The sequence below is a fragment of the Nematocida minor genome (genome assembly GCF_024244105.1).
Source record: "Nematocida minor strain JUm1510 chromosome Unknown 7694, whole genome shotgun sequence".
NCBI lineage: Eukaryota > Fungi > Microsporidia > Nematocida > Nematocida minor.
The window spans coordinates 1-18,217 of record NW_026250356.1 but is presented as its reverse complement, the minus strand read 5'-3'; the positions used below and the strand labels follow the sequence as shown (position 1 = coordinate 18,217).

General features: G+C 43.1%; 12 protein-coding genes across 12 annotated transcripts; 6 read left to right on the top strand and 6 right to left on the bottom strand.

Annotated features, from left to right (window-relative positions):
• On the bottom strand, nt 1-669 carry NEMIN01_2284 (uncharacterized protein; the record flags this gene model as incomplete). Its single annotated transcript, XM_051478226.1, has 1 exon — nt 1-669. A coding segment is annotated over one exon (669 nt), but the record flags the coding sequence as incomplete, so codon positions are not given.
• Nucleotides 670-1,288: 619 nt separating this feature from the next.
• NEMIN01_2283 (cleavage and polyadenylation specificity factor subunit 4) lies at nt 1,289-1,765 on the bottom strand (the record flags this gene model as incomplete). The annotated part of the gene is made up of 1 exon (XM_051478225.1): nt 1,289-1,765. The coding sequence occupies one exon, from the start codon at nt 1,763-1,765 to the stop codon at nt 1,289-1,291; it is 477 nt and encodes a 158-aa protein (XP_051334185.1).
• Nucleotides 1,766-1,794: 29 nt separating this feature from the next.
• On the top strand, nt 1,795-5,901 carry NEMIN01_2282 (chromodomain-helicase-DNA-binding protein 7; the record flags this gene model as incomplete). Its single annotated transcript, XM_051478224.1, has 1 exon — nt 1,795-5,901. One exon carries the CDS (start codon nt 1,795-1,797, stop codon nt 5,899-5,901), a length of 4,107 nt encoding a protein of 1,368 aa, XP_051334184.1.
• Nucleotides 5,902-6,197: 296 nt separating this feature from the next.
• Nucleotides 6,198-6,560, bottom strand: NEMIN01_2281 (uncharacterized protein; the record flags this gene model as incomplete). The annotated part of the gene is made up of 1 exon (XM_051478223.1): nt 6,198-6,560. One exon carries the CDS (start codon nt 6,558-6,560, stop codon nt 6,198-6,200), a length of 363 nt encoding a protein of 120 aa, XP_051334183.1.
• A 310-nt stretch (nt 6,561-6,870) lies between these two features.
• On the top strand, nt 6,871-9,099 carry NEMIN01_2280 (coatomer subunit gamma; the record flags this gene model as incomplete). The annotated part of the gene is made up of 1 exon (XM_051478222.1): nt 6,871-9,099. One exon carries the CDS (start codon nt 6,871-6,873, stop codon nt 9,097-9,099), a length of 2,229 nt encoding a protein of 742 aa, XP_051334182.1.
• Nucleotides 9,100-9,575: 476 nt separating this feature from the next.
• Nucleotides 9,576-10,835, top strand: NEMIN01_2279 (uncharacterized protein; the record flags this gene model as incomplete). Its single annotated transcript, XM_051478221.1, has 1 exon — nt 9,576-10,835. One exon carries the CDS (start codon nt 9,576-9,578, stop codon nt 10,833-10,835), a length of 1,260 nt encoding a protein of 419 aa, XP_051334181.1.
• A 171-nt stretch (nt 10,836-11,006) lies between these two features.
• Nucleotides 11,007-11,777, top strand: NEMIN01_2278 (tRNA-specific adenosine deaminase 3; the record flags this gene model as incomplete). The annotated part of the gene is made up of 1 exon (XM_051478220.1): nt 11,007-11,777. One exon carries the CDS (start codon nt 11,007-11,009, stop codon nt 11,775-11,777), a length of 771 nt encoding a protein of 256 aa, XP_051334180.1.
• Nucleotides 11,778-11,915: 138 nt separating this feature from the next.
• Nucleotides 11,916-12,815, bottom strand: NEMIN01_2277 (GDP-mannose transporter; the record flags this gene model as incomplete). Its single annotated transcript, XM_051478219.1, has 1 exon — nt 11,916-12,815. One exon carries the CDS (start codon nt 12,813-12,815, stop codon nt 11,916-11,918), a length of 900 nt encoding a protein of 299 aa, XP_051334179.1.
• A 97-nt stretch (nt 12,816-12,912) lies between these two features.
• NEMIN01_2276 (UTP--glucose-1-phosphate uridylyltransferase) lies at nt 12,913-14,427 on the top strand (the record flags this gene model as incomplete). The annotated part of the gene is made up of 1 exon (XM_051478218.1): nt 12,913-14,427. One exon carries the CDS (start codon nt 12,913-12,915, stop codon nt 14,425-14,427), a length of 1,515 nt encoding a protein of 504 aa, XP_051334178.1.
• A 312-nt stretch (nt 14,428-14,739) lies between these two features.
• NEMIN01_2275 (uncharacterized protein) lies at nt 14,740-15,543 on the bottom strand (the record flags this gene model as incomplete). Its single annotated transcript, XM_051478217.1, has 1 exon — nt 14,740-15,543. The coding sequence occupies one exon, from the start codon at nt 15,541-15,543 to the stop codon at nt 14,740-14,742; it is 804 nt and encodes a 267-aa protein (XP_051334177.1).
• A 268-nt stretch (nt 15,544-15,811) lies between these two features.
• NEMIN01_2274 (uncharacterized protein) lies at nt 15,812-16,813 on the bottom strand (the record flags this gene model as incomplete). The annotated part of the gene is made up of 1 exon (XM_051478216.1): nt 15,812-16,813. One exon carries the CDS (start codon nt 16,811-16,813, stop codon nt 15,812-15,814), a length of 1,002 nt encoding a protein of 333 aa, XP_051334176.1.
• A 682-nt stretch (nt 16,814-17,495) lies between these two features.
• NEMIN01_2273 (uncharacterized protein) lies at nt 17,496-18,217 on the top strand (the record flags this gene model as incomplete). Its single annotated transcript, XM_051478215.1, has 1 exon — nt 17,496-18,217. A coding segment is annotated over one exon (722 nt), but the record flags the coding sequence as incomplete, so codon positions are not given.

The window sequence follows — 18,217 nt, the reverse complement described above, 5'->3', positions numbered from 1 at the left end:
TTTATTTTTTTCTGATTTCTTTTTTAGCTCTTCTTTTTCCAATCTTTTATTTAGCTCATTTTCTTCCAATCTTTTATTCAGCTCATTTTCTTCCAATCTTTTATTCAGCTCTTCTTCTTGCAATCTTTTACTTAGCTTCTCTTCTTCTATTTTCTTGTCCAATTTCTGAACTGCAAAACTATTGGATAGATTTCTGTCCTCAAAGTTTGAGTCATTCATATTGTCGTCCAGAGGTGTTTTATTTGGCAGTCTGTGCCCAGTTCCAAAGGTTTCTCCAAAGTGCACTGTAGTTGCATGTGTAGACACGCTCTCTTCCTCTTTATGGGTGCTCTGCGCACCGTTTCCACTGTCCATTTCCTCGTGTATAGAGTCGTAAAACCCAGGATCAGTTTCATAATTATCCAGAGAGTCTGATCTGTGATTGAAATACTCAGTGGTGTCAGTTTTAGTAGTGCGCACGCTGTCAGCACTGTCTTTCTCCTCTGCGCTCCCAGCACTGTCATCGCTCTTCTGAGCTGTGCTGTGTTTTTCGCCGTCTTTCTCTTCCGCTGATTCTTTTTTTCCGTCTTTTTTGTACCCTTTTTTTATCCACATTCCCGCACATGCTGCTGCAGCTATAACTACAACAAGGATTATAAACTTGTACACTCTACTACTCCCGTAGCGCATTCTCCGGTAATGACATATTCTATTTATATGCCAGCAAAGCATCATATCATGCACCAATCACAGAACAACAATAAACTATCCTATTATAATCAGCAAAGCATCCAGTAGAAATACAGCCCATTACATCAATAAACAGAAAAAAAGCCCGCATTAGTACACTTACTGCCTTCATTCATTGACAAACTCTATTCATTCATTAACAAATGCTTTAAATCAAATCCTGCCTATCCAAACATAAAAACTGACTAACTTTCATTCTTCTCCACTTTTCTCATCTACAGTATATTCTCTGCATAAAATACTTAAATATTATTTCTTCCTCAAAACACCACAAGAACTCTCTTCTTTTCATAGCATATCTCAATGAATAAAGCAATGAAATATCTACCAAATAGCTCATCTAGATAGATACCTTAAAAATATCACTAATTAGCCCACAATCAGAGCAGTCCCTCCTCTGATCCACCATCTCTCCTCACACTCTGCAAACTATGCAAAACTATCTCTATTTAAAATATTTATCCCAATACATTTCACTAATCCACACTATGACTGAAAAATAAATTTGTATTTGCTCACTTGGAGCCATTATTTATTCACTAACACTACACCCATACACCTATCCTATTAAGTTGGAAGGCTTTGATATGATCGATTGCTGCTGCTCTGTTCTCTGGTGCTCTGGGTTTGGTGTTTCAAACTTGGGATGCCCGTACGGACAGCTCCTCCCCAGGGGGCAGAACCCAGCTTCATAGTTAAAGCACATTCTCTTTTTGTAGTGCTTATTGCGGCAGCTATTCCCGTGTCTGCAGAACCCTCTGTTGTACCACACACACTCTTTGCTCTTACTATTTGGGTCTATGTGCAGAAATAAACAGTCCTGGTTGCTGCACTCCCCGTACTTCGAGAAAAACCAGCACTCCGGCATCTTGTCCAGAGCAAAGACGTGCAGGAACTCGCACACCTCCCCTTTTTTGCAGAGGCCTCGGAGCCAGTGCTTGCAGACTATCGCATTGTCTGGCCTTTTCGTGCGGTCCACCTCCACAAGCCCGAGCGTATTCCTCACCCATCCGTCGAAGTCGAACTTAATCTCCATCTTATTTATTTTTGCTAATTTTCTTTTTTATGCATAAAGAAGTAGACTCCGGGAGCGATAACTCCACGGACTTTTTAGACACTTCGGACAGCTCGGTATTTGATAGCGATACGCTGGAAGAAAGCGAAGATCTTGCAAGAACAAGAAAATCATCTCGAGGGCGACCAAGAAAATCCCCTGCAGACTCGGCAGAGCACAAAAGGCCCCACTGCAGCGCGTCTGCGCGCATGGAGAGCGTGCAAGACCTTCTCAAGGGCCTGGAGCAGGAGGTGGACATAAATCTAGTCACTCCCCTGACAAAGTCAGACACGCATCCGCACGACGCACAGGTGGAGATGCAGGAGCCTGTCCTTGGGGGAAGAATAATGCTCCCTCTGAGCCCCTTCCTGAACCCAAAGATACACGTCCCCATATCCCCGAGCAGCGGCGATGGGAGCAGCAACACAGCAGATCTGCAGGAGAGAATATACAACTACCAGTACATAAATAAAGGCCTAGCGAGCACGATACAGTACCAGATGTACCTGAACAACCTTGTGCTGATGAACAAAATAAGCACAAAGCCAAAAACAGAAGCACATCAGACACACGCCAGAGAGACCTCAGAGAGACACAGGGCACAGCAGGCAAAAAGATCAGCTGAAGTGCACAGCCCAACTCTAACAACAGAAATAGACGATGAAGACGATGACTACTCAGAGGCACCAACATTCACCAGCAGCAGGCCAAGGCGCAAGTCAGCTGTGCACAAGAGCAGCATAGAGGATCCCTCAGAGGATGAAATAGACGAGCCAACAGAAGAGGAGGACAACGTAGAGAAAATACTGTCGTACAACCCCGCAGAGAATACTTACTACGTGAAGTTCAGAGGGAAGTCGTATCTGCACTGCGACTGGGTCCCCACTGAGGCCCTCACAGAAACAAAGACAGGAGAAATGCGGCTGCGCAGATTCATGAAGAGCCCTCTTACGCACACAGAGGACACAGAGATATTCCACCCAGACCTAGTGGCAGTGGAGAGAATAATAGCAGAGGAGGACGAGGTGATCGAAGGGACGCACAGAAAGATATACCTCACAAAGTGGAAAAAGTTCCCGTACGAGTCATCAACCTTCGAGTACGCTGACCACCTCTCAGACTGCGAGGGATTCTCCGAGGCCATGGCAGCATTCACCAGAAGAAGAGAAAGAGCGTACTTCCCCTCCACCCCCGCAGGATGGAGACCCTCGCGGGACAGAGTCCCAGAGTCTCTTTCTTTCTTCAAGGGCGGGCGAGAGCTCAGGCCGTACCAGAAGGAGGGCGTCTCCTGGCTCGTTAACAAGTGGCTCTTTAGGCAGTCGTGCATACTCGCTGATGAAATGGGGCTCGGAAAAACTGTACAGAGTGTAGCATTTGTGGACACGGTTATCTCGAAGTGCGGGCTGAAGAGGCCTGCCCTTGTGGTTGCGCCCCTCTCCACGATCCCGCACTGGGAGAGAGAGTTTGCCGCGTGGACAGACCTTCGCGTGCTCGTGTACCACGGCTCGCAGGCTGCGCGGGAGATAATGCAGGACTTTGAGTTCAGGAGCACAAACGGGCTTCTCTTTGACGTCATACTGACAACGTACGAGATGGCTATCGCAGGGGTGGAGCACATCTCTGCTGTTTCATTCGGAGTTTGCGTGCTCGATGAAGCGCACAGGCTGAAGAACAGCAGAAGCAAAGCCGCACAGACTCTGCGCGCCATTGAGGTAGACCACAAAGTGCTCCTCTCAGGGACGCCCCTGCAGAACAACTTGGCCGAGCTGTGGTCTCTCCTCAACTTCATAGACGAAGACAAGTTCCCATCGCTGAAGTACTTCCTCGGGGCGTACAAGATGGAAGAGGCTGAAGACGTGGAGAGAATACAGCTGCTGCTGAGGCCCCTGATGCTACGGCGCATGAAAGATGACGTGGAGAGCATCCCCGTGAAGGAAGAGACAATCGTGGAGGTGGAGCTCACGATGATCCAGAAGAGATTCTACAGGGCAATCCTTGAGAAGAACATGGAGTTCCTCGGGGCAGCAGGGTCATCTACGCCCAATCTCCTGAATATTATGATGGAGCTCAGGAAGTGCTGTATACACCCGTATCTCATCGCAGGAGCAGAGGAGCAGATTCTGATGGAGAACGGGCAGGACATGGTGCAGGACGTGGATCGGTCAGAGTACTACAGGATACTCATACAGAGCAGCGGGAAGCTCGTGTTCCTGGACAAGCTGCTCGCTAAGCTCTACAAGAGCCACAAAGTCCTTGTGTTCTCGCAGATGACAAAGTGTCTCGACCTGATAGCAGAGTATCTGCAGTACAAAGGGTACCTGTACGAGAGAATTGATGGAACAGTGAGAGGAGACGTACGGCAGGCTTCCATCGACAGATTTAGCACGGATGCGGATTCTTTCGTCTTTTTGCTGTGCACCAGGGCAGGAGGCGTGGGAATTAACCTCACAGCAGCAGATACGGTGATTATATTCGACAGCGACTGGAACCCTCAGAATGACCTGCAGGCACAGGCTCGGTGCCACAGGATAGGACAGACAGCAGAGGTGAAGATATACAGGCTTGTCACGAGGAATACGTACGAGAGAGAGATGTTTGATAGAGCCAGCCTGAAACTGGGCCTAGACAGGGCTATACTGCACAGGGACAAGGAAAGAGAGTCTGCACACAACAGGAAAGGAAGAGTGGAGTCCCTGCTGAAGAAAGGAGCATACGGCGTGCTCATGGAGGCGGATGACGTGAACCAGAGGTTCTGCGAGGAGGACATTGATAAAATCCTGGAGGGAAGAACGAGTGTTGTAAGACACGAAGACCAGAGCGGGAATGTGTTCAGCAAAGCATCTTTCCAGGTGGCAGAGGAGATCGATGATCCGGACTTCTGGGAGAACCTTCTGATCAAGAGAAGAGCTGCAGACGCAGAGAGCAGACTCAGAAGAGTGCTCAGGAAGATGGCGCGCGCAGGGCTTATCTCCCCAGAAGAGGAGAAAGAAAGAGTGCAGAGAATAGAAGAACTGAAGAGCGAAATAAAGAGGGAAAGTGCAGCAGTTAATAACTCGTCTAAGAGTACTAATGGTGTAAATAGCACAGGAGAGACAGAAGGAGAGAGGAAGCGCGGGGAAGTGCTGGAGCAAAATCTCTCTGATCTCCTGGTTGAGCTGAGGGGAACAAAGGCACCGGGGCTCAGCAAGGCACAGGTGGCAAGGAGCATTAGAAGAGCACTCAGAGCTATTCCTGAACAGAGCATAAGAGAAGACATGAGCATGGCGCTAGAGTGGGCTACCCAGGGAGATGATGAAGCAGATGACGATAAGAGCATTGCTCTCCCTGCAGGAGTAGACCCTCTGAGGCTCCTTTTCAGGTGCCAGGTGGTTGAGCTGCTGGAGACGTACGAGGACTCCAAGGGAGCAGCAGAGATAGAGTGGAAGAACTGGGCAGCAGATGACGATGCGCTGATTGTGCAGCAGGTAAGAGAGAACGGATACGGGCTGTACAGCATCAACGTAGACGAGAAAGTGCGCGTGGGCCTGCTGAAGAGCGAAAAAGGGAAGGAAACAGCAGTGTACAAAGGGCGCACAAGGGAAGAGCTCAACTCCAGGCTCAGGAAGATGCTCCTTGTGATCAATAAGAAAGACGACACAGACGAAGAGAGGGAAAGCGTGTCTGCAGCAATTGAGCTATTCGGAAGACCAACACAGAAAAACAGGGAAAGTATTGTGAAGATGTACAGAGGCCGTAATATTATCACTGAAATGACGAACATGATAGGAATGATCGAAGAGAACATGAAGAAAAGACAAAGCAGGCGCAGCGGATTTGATGCTGAGCTCGCTAAAGTGCTCACAAACAAGATCAATCTCTTTGACCGCCTGGAAGCACTCAGCGCGGGGGCCGTTCCTGTGCTAAGAAAGACAACGGGACTGCCTCGGGGCTGGGGCAAAGAGAAGGACATGCTGATGATACAGTCTCTGCTGGCAGAGGGCCTTACGAAGGAAGTGTGCGACACGCTGGGAGTAACAGAGGAGGTGATACTCAGAAGAGCTGAGGCCCTGGTGAGACACAACCAAGCGAAGAACGAACAGGAGGAGGCACCAGAGGAGAGTAAAACACCAACAGAATAATAAATATTGATATTAAAAAGAGAAACATTCTCGGGTATTCCATCTTCACACAGTAGAGTAAAAATAGCACTGCAATTGTGTGCATTCTGCGCATAAAGATGCTTGTTAAAATTGGAGTGATTTACTTGCTTGATTTGGACAATGAGAGGTCTTTTGTGCATAGATCTGTTTGTATTTTAATTTTTCCTTATTTAGATTACTATAGTAGCAGAACTGCAACAGAGCGAGATAACTGCTGAGATTGAGGATAAGAGAAGTAGATCTATCTGTGCAAGTATGCTGAAAATAGAAGTGGTTTAGTACCTGCTGCCGTATAAGTGTCTAAGTTTTAATGCTCTTGTGTTCTCTTTCTCTTCTTCTTTTCTTCGTACATCGTTCTCGAGTCTTTCTGTTACTCTTTCTGCTATCTCTTCACTGCTCTGTGATGAGTGCGTGTGAAAGACGCTGAACCATATGGCATCTATGCACAGCTCTTTTGCTATGCACTTTATCTTTGCTCTCCATTGCTTCTCATCTTCGTAGTAGCACTCTATCGTTACAAGGCCTTTCTTTACTTTCTCTCTGTGCTCTTTTATGTCTTTCTTCCACTTCTTTATTTTTATTTTCCACTCTCTCAAGAGGTCTTTCAGGCTGTTTAAACACAGTCTTCTGTAGTGCATAGGGTTTATTCAGAGATGAGAGTGTTTATAACCAAGAATATTTAAGACGAGATCTCTTTGATACAGAAGAATTGAACGGAAGAATAAAAAGTTTATTTAAAGGAGCACAGTAAACTAGTACTGCAATGGAAAATAAAAGAAAAACAGAGCAAATGGGCAGTAATTGGGTATCTTTTGTTTATGTTCTATTTCTAGACATCTTCTACCTGCTCTGCCATTTTTCTCTTCTCTTCTTCTCTACTTTTATTTTCTTCTGTCGCTGTGGGAAGTAGGAGATATAATAAATTACTATTTTTATTTATAATTTACTATGAGACTTGAAGGACGAAGTAAAGACAAGGCAATTTCTGAAATGAGCGCATTCACAGAGAGAAATATCCTAGCCAGGAAATGCACCAATGCGCTTGTGGGCGTGCTGAAGGAGATTACCTCCGCTCATTTCACAGAATTGGAGATAGACACCGTCATATCCAGGCTGCTGCACAGCTTCCAGACAAGAGACTCCTATCTGAAGATACTTTCGTACTCTTTCATTAGAAACATTGCCGATCTGTCATCTGGCTCCTTTGTAGCCATAAATGCCCTGATAAACAACATCACAGCAAGAAAAGACGGGCTCAGGGCTGAAGCCTTGAAGCTTCTTCTCCAAATCACGCCAGAACAGATGCTTGAAGACTGCTCGAAGTATGTGCACCAGTCTTTGATAGAAACAGAATACCACACACTAAACACCATCGTTCCTGTGCTGATATTCCTCTCCAATCCATCACTGAGCGAATGGTTCAGCAGCTACGGATGGATGCAGGGGCTTAAATCGTCAGGAGCATTCGGGAATGCCATTATTCTCATGAGCCAGATACGCCCCCAGGACGAAAGAGAGATAGTGAATGTCATTGGCAAGTCCCCGCATCTGTACAGCAGAGGAATAAGCGCAGTGCACGTCGTAAGATATCTGTCTGCACACTTGTCAAATCCAACAGCACTGAAAATCTTTTCGCAGTTCCTGGCGCTCGATGAGTCAGATCCCGCGCCTTTTATTGAAGCCCTGCGGCATGTCCACCTGATGAACAATGCAGTGGGAGCGCTTGATGCACAGGTCATTGGAGGAATAAAAAAACTGCTAAAATCAAACAATTCGGTTGTAAAAATAGCAACACTTCGGACAATAGACACCCTCTCGGTGCACTACAAACAGAAACTATCTGCACTTCGGGGAATGATTGAAGAGATGCTGGCAGATAGCAGCACAGTTGCGCTGCTCGCTATGTCCATCCTCCTGAAAGTGGGCAGCGATAAAACAGCTGGAAAAATAGCTGAAACCCTTCCAAAGCTGCTTAACGAGCTCGGAGAAACGCAGAAAGTGTCCATCATTGAGTCAGTTACGGGAATGTGCGACAGATTCAAAGGGACCTCGTGGGACGAACTCCTGAAGAAGGCCCTCACAGCCCAGGGATCATGCAGCTACAAAGTGAAAATAGTGCAGAACATCGCAAAAATAAGGAATGTCACGGAAGACGAAGAGCTGAAAAGGTCTTTGGAAGGAATGCTGTGCAACTACATTGAAGACTCGTCGTACCCAAGGGTTACTGTAGAAATACTGGGAAATTTAATAGACAAGAAGTCGTCAGAGCACACTGGCTCTCTTCTGAACAGAATCATCCTCGACAATGAAAACGTGCAGCCAGCAGTAAATCTATCGCTCGCAGTTGATGACTGCACGCATCCGCTGCATGTATTGTTCAGTGCAGGAGCAAGCACAGCTGTGCTGAAAGACAATACAGAGATAGATCGAATGGTGATTGAGAAGCTGCAGGAAGATGCAGATATATTCATTGAAAAAAGAGAGGAGAATGCACTGGAGTCGAAGTTCAACTCTGTGCAGCTGCATGCATCAAACAGAATAGTTTTGAACAGAAAAGAAAGCGAGTTTGAAATATCGGTTGTGAAGAACATGTTCAATGAATTTATTGTCCTGCAGTACAAGATAACGAGTAAAATTGATCTGGTTCTGGAAGAGGGAAGGCTCCGGGTGTTCATGAATGAGAACTGCATAGGAGATGAAGTGATATACCTCCGAGGAAGAGATACAACAGAGATAAGCATAAAAGTGCCTGCTTCTGATTACATGGAAGTGTGCGGGGCAGAGGTATCCAGCACATTCGGATACTCGGTGTACGATGACAGAGACTACGAAGTGGGAGAAGTGCGGCTGAACGACTTTGAGATAGAAATAAGCGATTTTATTGCACCAGGCGGCGATGCAGCAGAAATAAGAGAAGAAGACCCTCTGGTAAAAGAGTTTAAGTTCAGCATGCCTGTGGATGAGGTGATTAAAGAGCTGAAGAACCTGTTCAGAATGGAAGTGCAGGAGGAAGAAGATGGAAACCTGCAATGGACAGGCGTGTTTATGCACACAGGCGAGAGCGTGCTAATTAAGGCAACGGTAAAAAAAGACAAATCAACGTCCACTAAAGCCAAGATAAGAATATTCTGCAAGTCAGAAGAGATAAAACAGCTGCTAATCGATCTGATCAACTAGCATGCTACCTCATATGAGTGAATGAACAATAAAATTGCGAATACGAAAAAGTAAAAGTAAAAGACAGAAATACACTGGGAACATAAACAAAAATAAAGCACAAGATACAACTTAATACAGCCCAAGAATTAAAAGTGATTGAGTCCATCCAGTATACAGCTAAAATAACTGCCAGCAGCAGTCAGTGTACACTCAGTACGTAGCTATTCGTTTTATTGTAATAGCTGAGAATGCTGGCTAGTAGTTGGCTCATTGTTCCAAAGATAAGTGCAGTTAAGAGTGCTTAATTAGCTCGTGTATCAGAGTGATTTGTTCAGTCTCATTAAACAATACGCAAATAAAATGCTAGTGCAAATAAAAAGTAAAACCGTATGTGTTTTGAATTTGTAACAATTTTAATAAAACATCTTTCTATTTGTCAAAATAGAAACAGAGTGTGTGTTCATCATTATTTAGGCGCAGGGCATGATTTTATCATGATCAAAGGAAAAATAATCAGACACACAGCGGTGTTCCTTACATTTTTATACTGCTCCATGGTCTCTGCAGAGATGACAGCTGATCTGATGGCTGAGGTAATAGGAGGCGTCTCTCCCTCGAACATGATGGGGCTGTGCAGCTGTCTCCCCAAGGCAACATGCAAGAACAAGAACCTGGACAAGCTAGCTGCTGTTATCCTCTCCCTAAAGGAGGCAATAACAAAGTACGGCGCAAAGGCAAACATGTCGCAGTGCTACGATGCTAACACTCTGATGCAAATGGGGCTCATCCCACAGAATACAGGAACAGAGTGTCTTGACATCTGGCTGAATGCCATCAACCCCTTCAAGATCCTCACAACTCCCAACTCACAGATCACAGGATCATTCAACACGTGCGAAGAGTTCCACAAGATTTTAGTGGGCATTCTTAACCTCCGATTACCTGAAGGATACGCTGCAATAGAGGGCTACCTGGCAAACAAAGCACAGAATCAGCCCATGCCAATGCAGCCCCTTCCTGCACAGCCCTTCCCCTTCCCTCCTTTCCCAGGGCAGACAGGCGCATGCAGCAACAACGGGCCATGGGGTGGTGCTCCCGGGATGTTCAGTCCTCCAATGTTCGGAGGCATGGGGGGACAGTCCTCCTGTGGATCAGGTGCTGCCTTTGGAGAGTTCGAGGGTTTTTCCCCGTCAAATCTCATAGATATTCTGTCGTTCCACAAGGCCAATACTAGCTGCCCTGTTAACGGAGAACTGGGGCCTATGCAGTGCAAGCCATCGAATAACGATATGAATCCAGGGCCCATGCGCGTATCTCTTAACAGCTGCTGCAGCGAAGGCCCTGACATAAATGCTATCATGATGAACGCGCTGAGAGAGCAGCAGCAGATAAAGCAGATGAGACAGCCTGGTGCATGTCCAATAAATCCTGCCGTGCTGATGGGAGTAGCTGAAGCTGTCCACATGAATGCGCTAACACAGCAGCCATGCAAGAATAAACCTAATGATATCTATGGAGACGGTTCGCTGCCTCCTATGAAGGTTACAATGGGTGGATGCTGTAGAAACGAAGGAATGCTGGGAGGGTCTTTGTTTGGAGGCGGCATGAACGGATGGAACAGCAATCTCGGCCTGCCCAGCGGCCTGGGGATGGGAATGGGAAGTGGCGGCAGCGGAAACATCTGCGCAATGGAAGAGCTCATGAAGGGCTATGGTAACGCTGGAAGAACTAGTGCAGGATACACAGCATTCTAACAATAAATTTGCAATCGTATAATTAAAAAGCCAGCTGAACATTCTTATCTCTGCTTAGTTTGTGTTTGTTTTTGCGTTTGTGCAGGCTCTCTGTAAATATTAATCCGGGAGTATTGAGTGAAATGTGTAGTTTTTTTGAAGAATAAAATACTGTTTAATTTTCTGCGAGTTATGCTGAATATTTTTGCAATGGAGTGTGTGCGAATCAGAAGACCAAGTGCGATAGAGGGAGAGAAGTGGGTAGGCGTGTCTATTGGCAAGAAAGACTCCAGCGAGATAATTAGATCCATCTCTTTCTATTTTAAAAATAAGCCAAAGTTCATTAAAAGAATAAAGCCAGGGGATGATGTTCTAGAAATACTCCTCTGCAGAGAGCGCGAATACTCGCAAGAAAAAGACTTCGAATTTTTGTCATCTCTGGGCATAGAAAATCAGAGAATGTTCACGGTAGAAGTGCCTAAGATAGAGCCCAAAACAGCTAGAGAAATAGAAATAGCACAGGCCATGTGGCCCTGCACGATAGTAAAGCCGCAGATAGAAGAGTGCAGCACAGTTCCTGCAGAAGTTGAAAGAATAATAAAAAAAGAAAAAAGGTGCAGTAGTGTGGATGAAGGCTGTGCAGAATCTTCGATTATTCTGGAGGACAAGAAAGTGTACACTGTTTTTTCAGGGATAAAAGAAGGAGAAGATAGCGTATTTGAGCACTCGGTGATAAGAATGGTGCAGAACATCTCAAGGAGCACAAAAGACTACTTGTGCACGGGAAAGACCGTTATTCTCTCGGGGGAGCCGTGTTTAGTGTGTGGCATGGCTTTGGTCCATGGCCGAGTCAGAGCAATATACATAGCAGGAAAGAAATCAGAAGATGGACCGTATACAAAGTACAGCATACACGAGAACAAGTCGCTGAATCACAGGATAGAGGTGTATATGGTAAGCTAGAGAATGCAGTAGAGTTTTAGAGAATAAATATTTTAGTTACTGTGAATATAAATGGTTTTAAAAATTTTATAAACGGTTTTCTATCGATATCACTGATTTTAGCAATATCACAGCGTGCTAATAGCGCTGTGTCCTTTGTCACTGATGCGCAGGCGATCGAGACACTGCATAGAGTATCGAGGATGCTACACCCATCAGCACCGCAACCCATTTGGAGGCTCGCCCCGTGGACTCAAAGCCAAAAATAACTCCGCTCGCTGCAATGGGAAGTTTGTTCAGCGCGTTAATAACAGCCACTGTTGTGGTGGTGAAGGTGTGCGCAGCCTGTGCATTGGCCACGGCTATGGAGCATGCTGCTCCGCCTGAGAGCGCAATGATTCCTATCTCTTTCATTCTGGCGCCTTTAGCATCTCCCACGCCCTCTACCAAAAAACAGAGAAATATCATGGGGAATGCCAGCGCGTTCACAATCCATGCAGCTGCTGCGCTGTTTACATCTGTTTTTCGTACTATGCTGTTGAATCGGATGATGTACGCAGCGGACGAAAAACAGTTTACCATCATCCAGAGTATTCCGAGAAGAGACACAGAATCTCTTCTTTTTTTATCTGAGGAGTATGCGCCAAGAAACGAGCTGCCAAGAATGAGAACAAAAGATGCTAAAGTAAGAGGCGTTATTTTGTACCCGTTGTACAGCGTATCGTGCAGGGCAATGACAGGAATGGTAAGATTTTTGAGAACTGTGAATAAAGAGATGGGGAGCCGTGCATTTGCCTCCAGGCCCGAGTATATCATAATCACCAAAGAAACCGCAGGCAGCATCCACACGGAGAGAGCGGCAATGGAAAATATTTTAAAAGAGAGATTGTCGAGAATAAAAAAGTTAATGGCAGATAGTATGAGCAGAAGAAACACAGTTTGCACAGAAAGAATGAAAAACTTGCCCGATATGTGCAGATAGGTTACAATGTACTTGTTTAGCACGCTGGCTGATATACCAGCCGCAACCATTGTAACAATAAGACACCCCGCGAGCATGGCACCAATAAACAGCACACAAATTAAAAAACACCGTGTTTCAAAATGAAGGAATGGGGGTGAAACAAGAATAAATAGAAACAATTTTTTATTTTTAATGGAGCACAACAACTCACAGGAAGCACTGCCCTCTGTGATAGAGGGGATGGAGGAGAGCGCGCTGCCCAGAATAGACACCGCGTACGAGTTTAAGCAAAGAGGAGCAGAGAGCCTCATTCCTCTGATGGCAGAGGAGCTGGAGTCGCTAAAGAGATACGAAAGAGCAAAACCTGAAGACTTGGAAAAGTTTTCAAAAATATTTTCGCGCTATCTCAAAACAAGATCAGACAAAATTGAGTGGTCAAAAATATCTCCGCCCCCTGCAGAGATGATGGTGGAGTACGAATCGATAGTGGATCCGCACATCGACAATGTTTCAGAAATGCTGAATAAGCTGGCTGTGCTAAAGCTGAACGGCGGTCTGGGCACTTCCATGGGCTGCACGGGCCCCAAGAGCGCAATAGAGGTGAAAGACTATCTGAACTTCATAGACCTCACAGTCAGACAGCTCGAGCATTTCAACACAAAATACGATGCAACTGTTCCTCTGGTCCTAATGAACAGCTACAACACGCACGCACAGACGAGCAAACTGATCAGCAAATACAAAAGTGTGTGGACATTTGAGCAGAGTGCTTTTCCGAGAATATTTGCAGACACTTTGATGCCTGCCCTTTCTGACTCTTCCGTTAAAGAGTCTGAGGGATGGTATCCGCCAGGACACGGCGATCTTTTTGAGTCTCTGCAGGAGTCGGGAATGCTTGACAAGCTGCTGGAAGAGGGAAAAGAGTACTTATTCGTAAGCAACATTGACAATCTAAAGGCAGGCATTGATCTATCCATACTGCAGTATGTGATAAAGGATAACGTAGATTTTCTGATGGAGGTAACAAAGAAAACACGAGCTGACGTAAAGGGAGGGACTCTGATAGAGTACGATAACTCGCTGAGGCTCCTGGAGATAGCTCAGGTTCCAGAGGAAAACAAGTCCGACTTTACGAGCATCAGGAAGTTCAAAATATTCAACACAAACTCCATATGGATAAACTTGCATGCTCTGAAGAGCATTCTGGACAAGGGAGGAATGGAGCTGGAAATAATTGAAAATAAAAAAAAGCTGGAAAACGGAGAGAGCGTGATACAGCTGGAAACTGCCATTGGGGCATCGATCAGGTACTTTTCAAACTCAAAAGGGCTAATTGTGCCCAGGAGCAGGTTCCTGCCCGTTAAAACATGCAGCGATCTCTTTCTTCTCCAAAGCACGCTTTTTAAAATCGCACACGGCACCCTGTCTATCTCGCAGAACAGAATCACAGACACCATCCCAATCATAAAGCTAGTTGGAGACTGTTTTAAGACCGTATCCAGCTACAAAAAACACGTAAAGGGCCCTGTTGCCATAGACGATCTAGACCATTTGACCGTCAGCGGGAATGTTACGATAGGAAAGAACGTAGAGCTCAAGGGCACTGTTATAATTATAGCAGAAGAAGGAAGGTCTATACACATCCCAGACGGCACGCTTTTGGATGATAAAGTGGTGACAGGTAATCTGAACGTTGTGGACCACTAGTTTTGTGAAAGCTGTGATGATAAGATAAAAACTGTGTTTTGTTGAAAACTAAGATTGCTTGAAGCACCCCTAGAATAATAGGCATGGTAATAGAAAATAGAAATAAAGGCTAAAGGTTTATGATATGATAATTTGTTGATGAAAGTTTATTTTTTTACTTGTATGTTTTAATTTTCTTCCAAATTATTTTTGTGTACACTTTTAGTTTATCCGGTATAGAATTGCAACATATTCTCATATCATCAACTTTTGCACTTACATGGGTGTCTTTTATTGGCGTATTTGTTGGAGGATGAAAGTGCTAAATCATACTTACTCTTTTTTAGACGCTTCTTCTCTCCGTTTGAGCATGTACATTTCTATACGTTCTTCAATTCTATCTTCTAAAATTTCAGTTAAAGCTCCAAAATTTGCATTGCCATCAGCAATTAGTTGTTTCATAATCATGTCAAGTTCTTTAATTTCTATATTATATATCTTTGTATATGCACATTCACTATCATTCTCGTGTGAAGCAATTTTCACTACTCCATCATATAGTTTAGACACTACATTATCACCATCTTCAATTTGTTTTTTAATTCTTTCATTTTCTTTTTCAAGTGTCTCATTAACATCGCTTAATTTTGTGTATTCACTATCAAATGCTAGTTGATTATCTTTTATCTTTGTTTCTAAGTTAAGTACTATGTTGTGCACATCTTCAACCTGTTCTTTAAGATTTTCATTTTTCTCAACAAGGCTTTTATTTTCTCTATTAAATCTGCTAACTTCCTCTCTGAGTGCTCTAACATGTTCTTCCAACTCAGTATTTCGATATATAGCAAACTCTTCAGCTTTCTTTCTAGCCTGTCTCTTTCTGCTTGATTGGTATAGCATCTTTATTACAAGAATAATAGCTACTGCTCCTGCGATAACACCAATAAGCAATACTGTATCTGTCTTCTTTTGTTCCTCTTTTGTGGGATAAAATATATCAATATATTCTTCTAATATTCTCTTTATATATGATAATGTACTTTCATTCGTCTCTACAGGCTGTTTTTTGAATGAAGTCATGTGGAATCCTTGGCTTCTGGCAATTGCAAACTTTTTAAATACTTTGTGTGCGGACATCACAATGATCTGTGTGGCATTCTTATCTACGTGATCGTGCAGTAATTAAATGAGACTAATGGACATGCTAGTGAATGCTAGCAAAGAAAGTTTAAATGCAAATAAATATTTATTTGTTAGAGAGAGTAATAATTTATTTTTTCTCTAGTTGAGACAGCTAACCAATACTTCCATATATTGAAATCTGTCTCCTCTGTTAGTTTGTTTTCGATTAGCTTGTGGGTTCTTTGCAAGCTGCCTATTAGAAGGTGTGATTCTAGTTTCTTTTTCAGTGATGTCTCTTTGGTCTTTTATTGCCACCTGATCTTTTACTTCCTTTCATCTTGGCAATACGGTTTGCATGATGTATTTTTGTGTTTTCAAGTTTCTTTTCCATATCTTCGAGCTTTTTTGTTACCTCTTCATTTGAAAGCTGAAGGTCTTTTATTACTTTGTTATATAATTCTTCTTTAGCATGTATCTCTTTTTGTAATGTATCTATCATAAGATCTAAGTTTTTGACTTTTTCATTAAGATTTTCATTTTCTTTTTGGAGGTCACCATTCTTCTGATCTAATACTCTATATTCATCATCTAGCATTTTTTCTTGTTTCTTTGCTGCTTCTTGTTTTAACTGGAACACTTCATTATGTAAATTTGTATTCTCTTGGTCAAATTTACCAACTTGTTCTCGAAGCTCAACTTTCTCATTCTCTAGTTTTGCACATTTTTCATCGTAGTTTAGTTTATCAAGCTTCATTTGTTCTTGTATTTTAAGTATTTCACTACTTTTCTTATTAAATTCTGTGTGAAGTGTTTTGATTTCATTTTCGTATAAATCTCTCTGCTCATTTAATGCTTTATCTTTCTCATTAATTATATTTTCATTCTTTTTTACTTCTTGTTTTAGCTGGAACACTTCATTCTGGAAATCTGTATTTTTATTTCTAAATATTTCAATTTTTGAACAAAGATTTGTCATTCTTTCATTCAGTATTCCAACTTCCTCTTCTAGTGATTTAATCTGTGCTTCTAACTCAATGTTTCTATTATAAACAGCTTTTTCAGTCCGCTCTCTAGCTTGTCTTCTTCTTCTTGATATAAATATAGCCATTATCACTATTATTGCAACAACTACTGCAGTGAGAACGCCACAAACGATTGGCAAGTTTGTTTCCTTCTGCACTGCTTCTTTTATATAAACTACATCAATGTACTGCATTATCTTGTTCTTTATATTTGATAGTAGATCTTCGTTTATCTCCACTGTTACTGTGCTGTCTTTTTCCATTGCGATACTAGCAAAAAAAATTAGTTTAAATAGCCAACGGCTTAAAATTTTTCGCGTTTTTTCCATATTGGGCTTTAAAATTTTTTGATCAGATATATCGATGCAAATTTTTAGATGTGGCTAATAACCATGCATTGTCTGTTTTTACGCTAATTTGGATAATTTATTGAAAAAGCGCATTTGGTGAGAATAGATAAGGTTTCTCTGGCTTCTTGTGCAAGTATTAGCCAATCATTTCTTTTTTGCTAGATCGTCTGGAACATCTTTTAGCTCGCTGTTTCCTTTGCCAACGCTATATATCTGTCGTATACTTTAGAGAATAGAAAAAAGTGGAAATAATCGCCAACCAAAAAGATTCCATGAATATATTGCCTTTTTTCTGTACTGCTGAATAAATAAAAATAAATTAACATGTATAGTTTGTGTAGAGTTTGCTTACTTTTACATTTATATTTTCTATAGACATTTAGGAAAGAGAAGGAGGAAGCACAGAAAAGAGAAAAAGAATAAAGAAGAATATCTCTTATAACATCGGCTTAAAATGTCATTAGAAAGACAAATGTTTCTTTGCGCGCGGTATTTAGCAGTATTATTGGAAAATTGCAAATTCAATTCATATTACTAAAAAATCCACTCTTACCCTAAATGAAGAATATAATTAGAAAAGAAACTATGTTTTTGTATGAGAAATCAGAAACTGAAAAGAATGCTGGGCGCTGCTGTACTATTTATTCTCTTTAGCACAGGGTGCAGGGCAGGCTGGGATGGTTTTAATGAAGAGATAGGAAACAATGGCGATCTGTTAGATGACCAACACAGCATGTACGGAATAGAAGATTTAGACACTTCTTTTATCGATTTTCCTTTTCCTGAAGACGATCCTTTTTGGAACGGAGAGTTTTTCAACAGTGCAGATCTCTTGGCAGATCAGCAAGAACAGCCAGCAGAGCACATACCAGAGGCTAGTATGGCAGAAAATGCCTATACACCCCTAAATATAGAAGAATTATCTTCTACGGCTGGACCAAGCACACAAGAAAATCTTTATATAACGGGGCAAAATACACAAGAAAATCTTTATATAACGGGGCCAAGTATGGCAGAGAATGTATACACAGCATTCAATCCAGAAGAGAGTGCCTACGTGGCGGGGACAAGTATGGCAGATAATAATTGTATGGCGGGCTCAAGTATGACAGATAGCTTTTTCAACGATGCATATAATAGACCTAGCACATCAAGAGAAGAATACAGAATGCCAGATAGAGTGGATGACATAGACTTCATTCTTAGAGATTTTCCTGAGGAAAGTTGTTTCTGGGATAGCTGTCATGGAGATTTTGGTGGAACAGATGGAGTGGCAAGCCAGTACAATCAGCCTATGCAGTATACACCAGAGTCCAA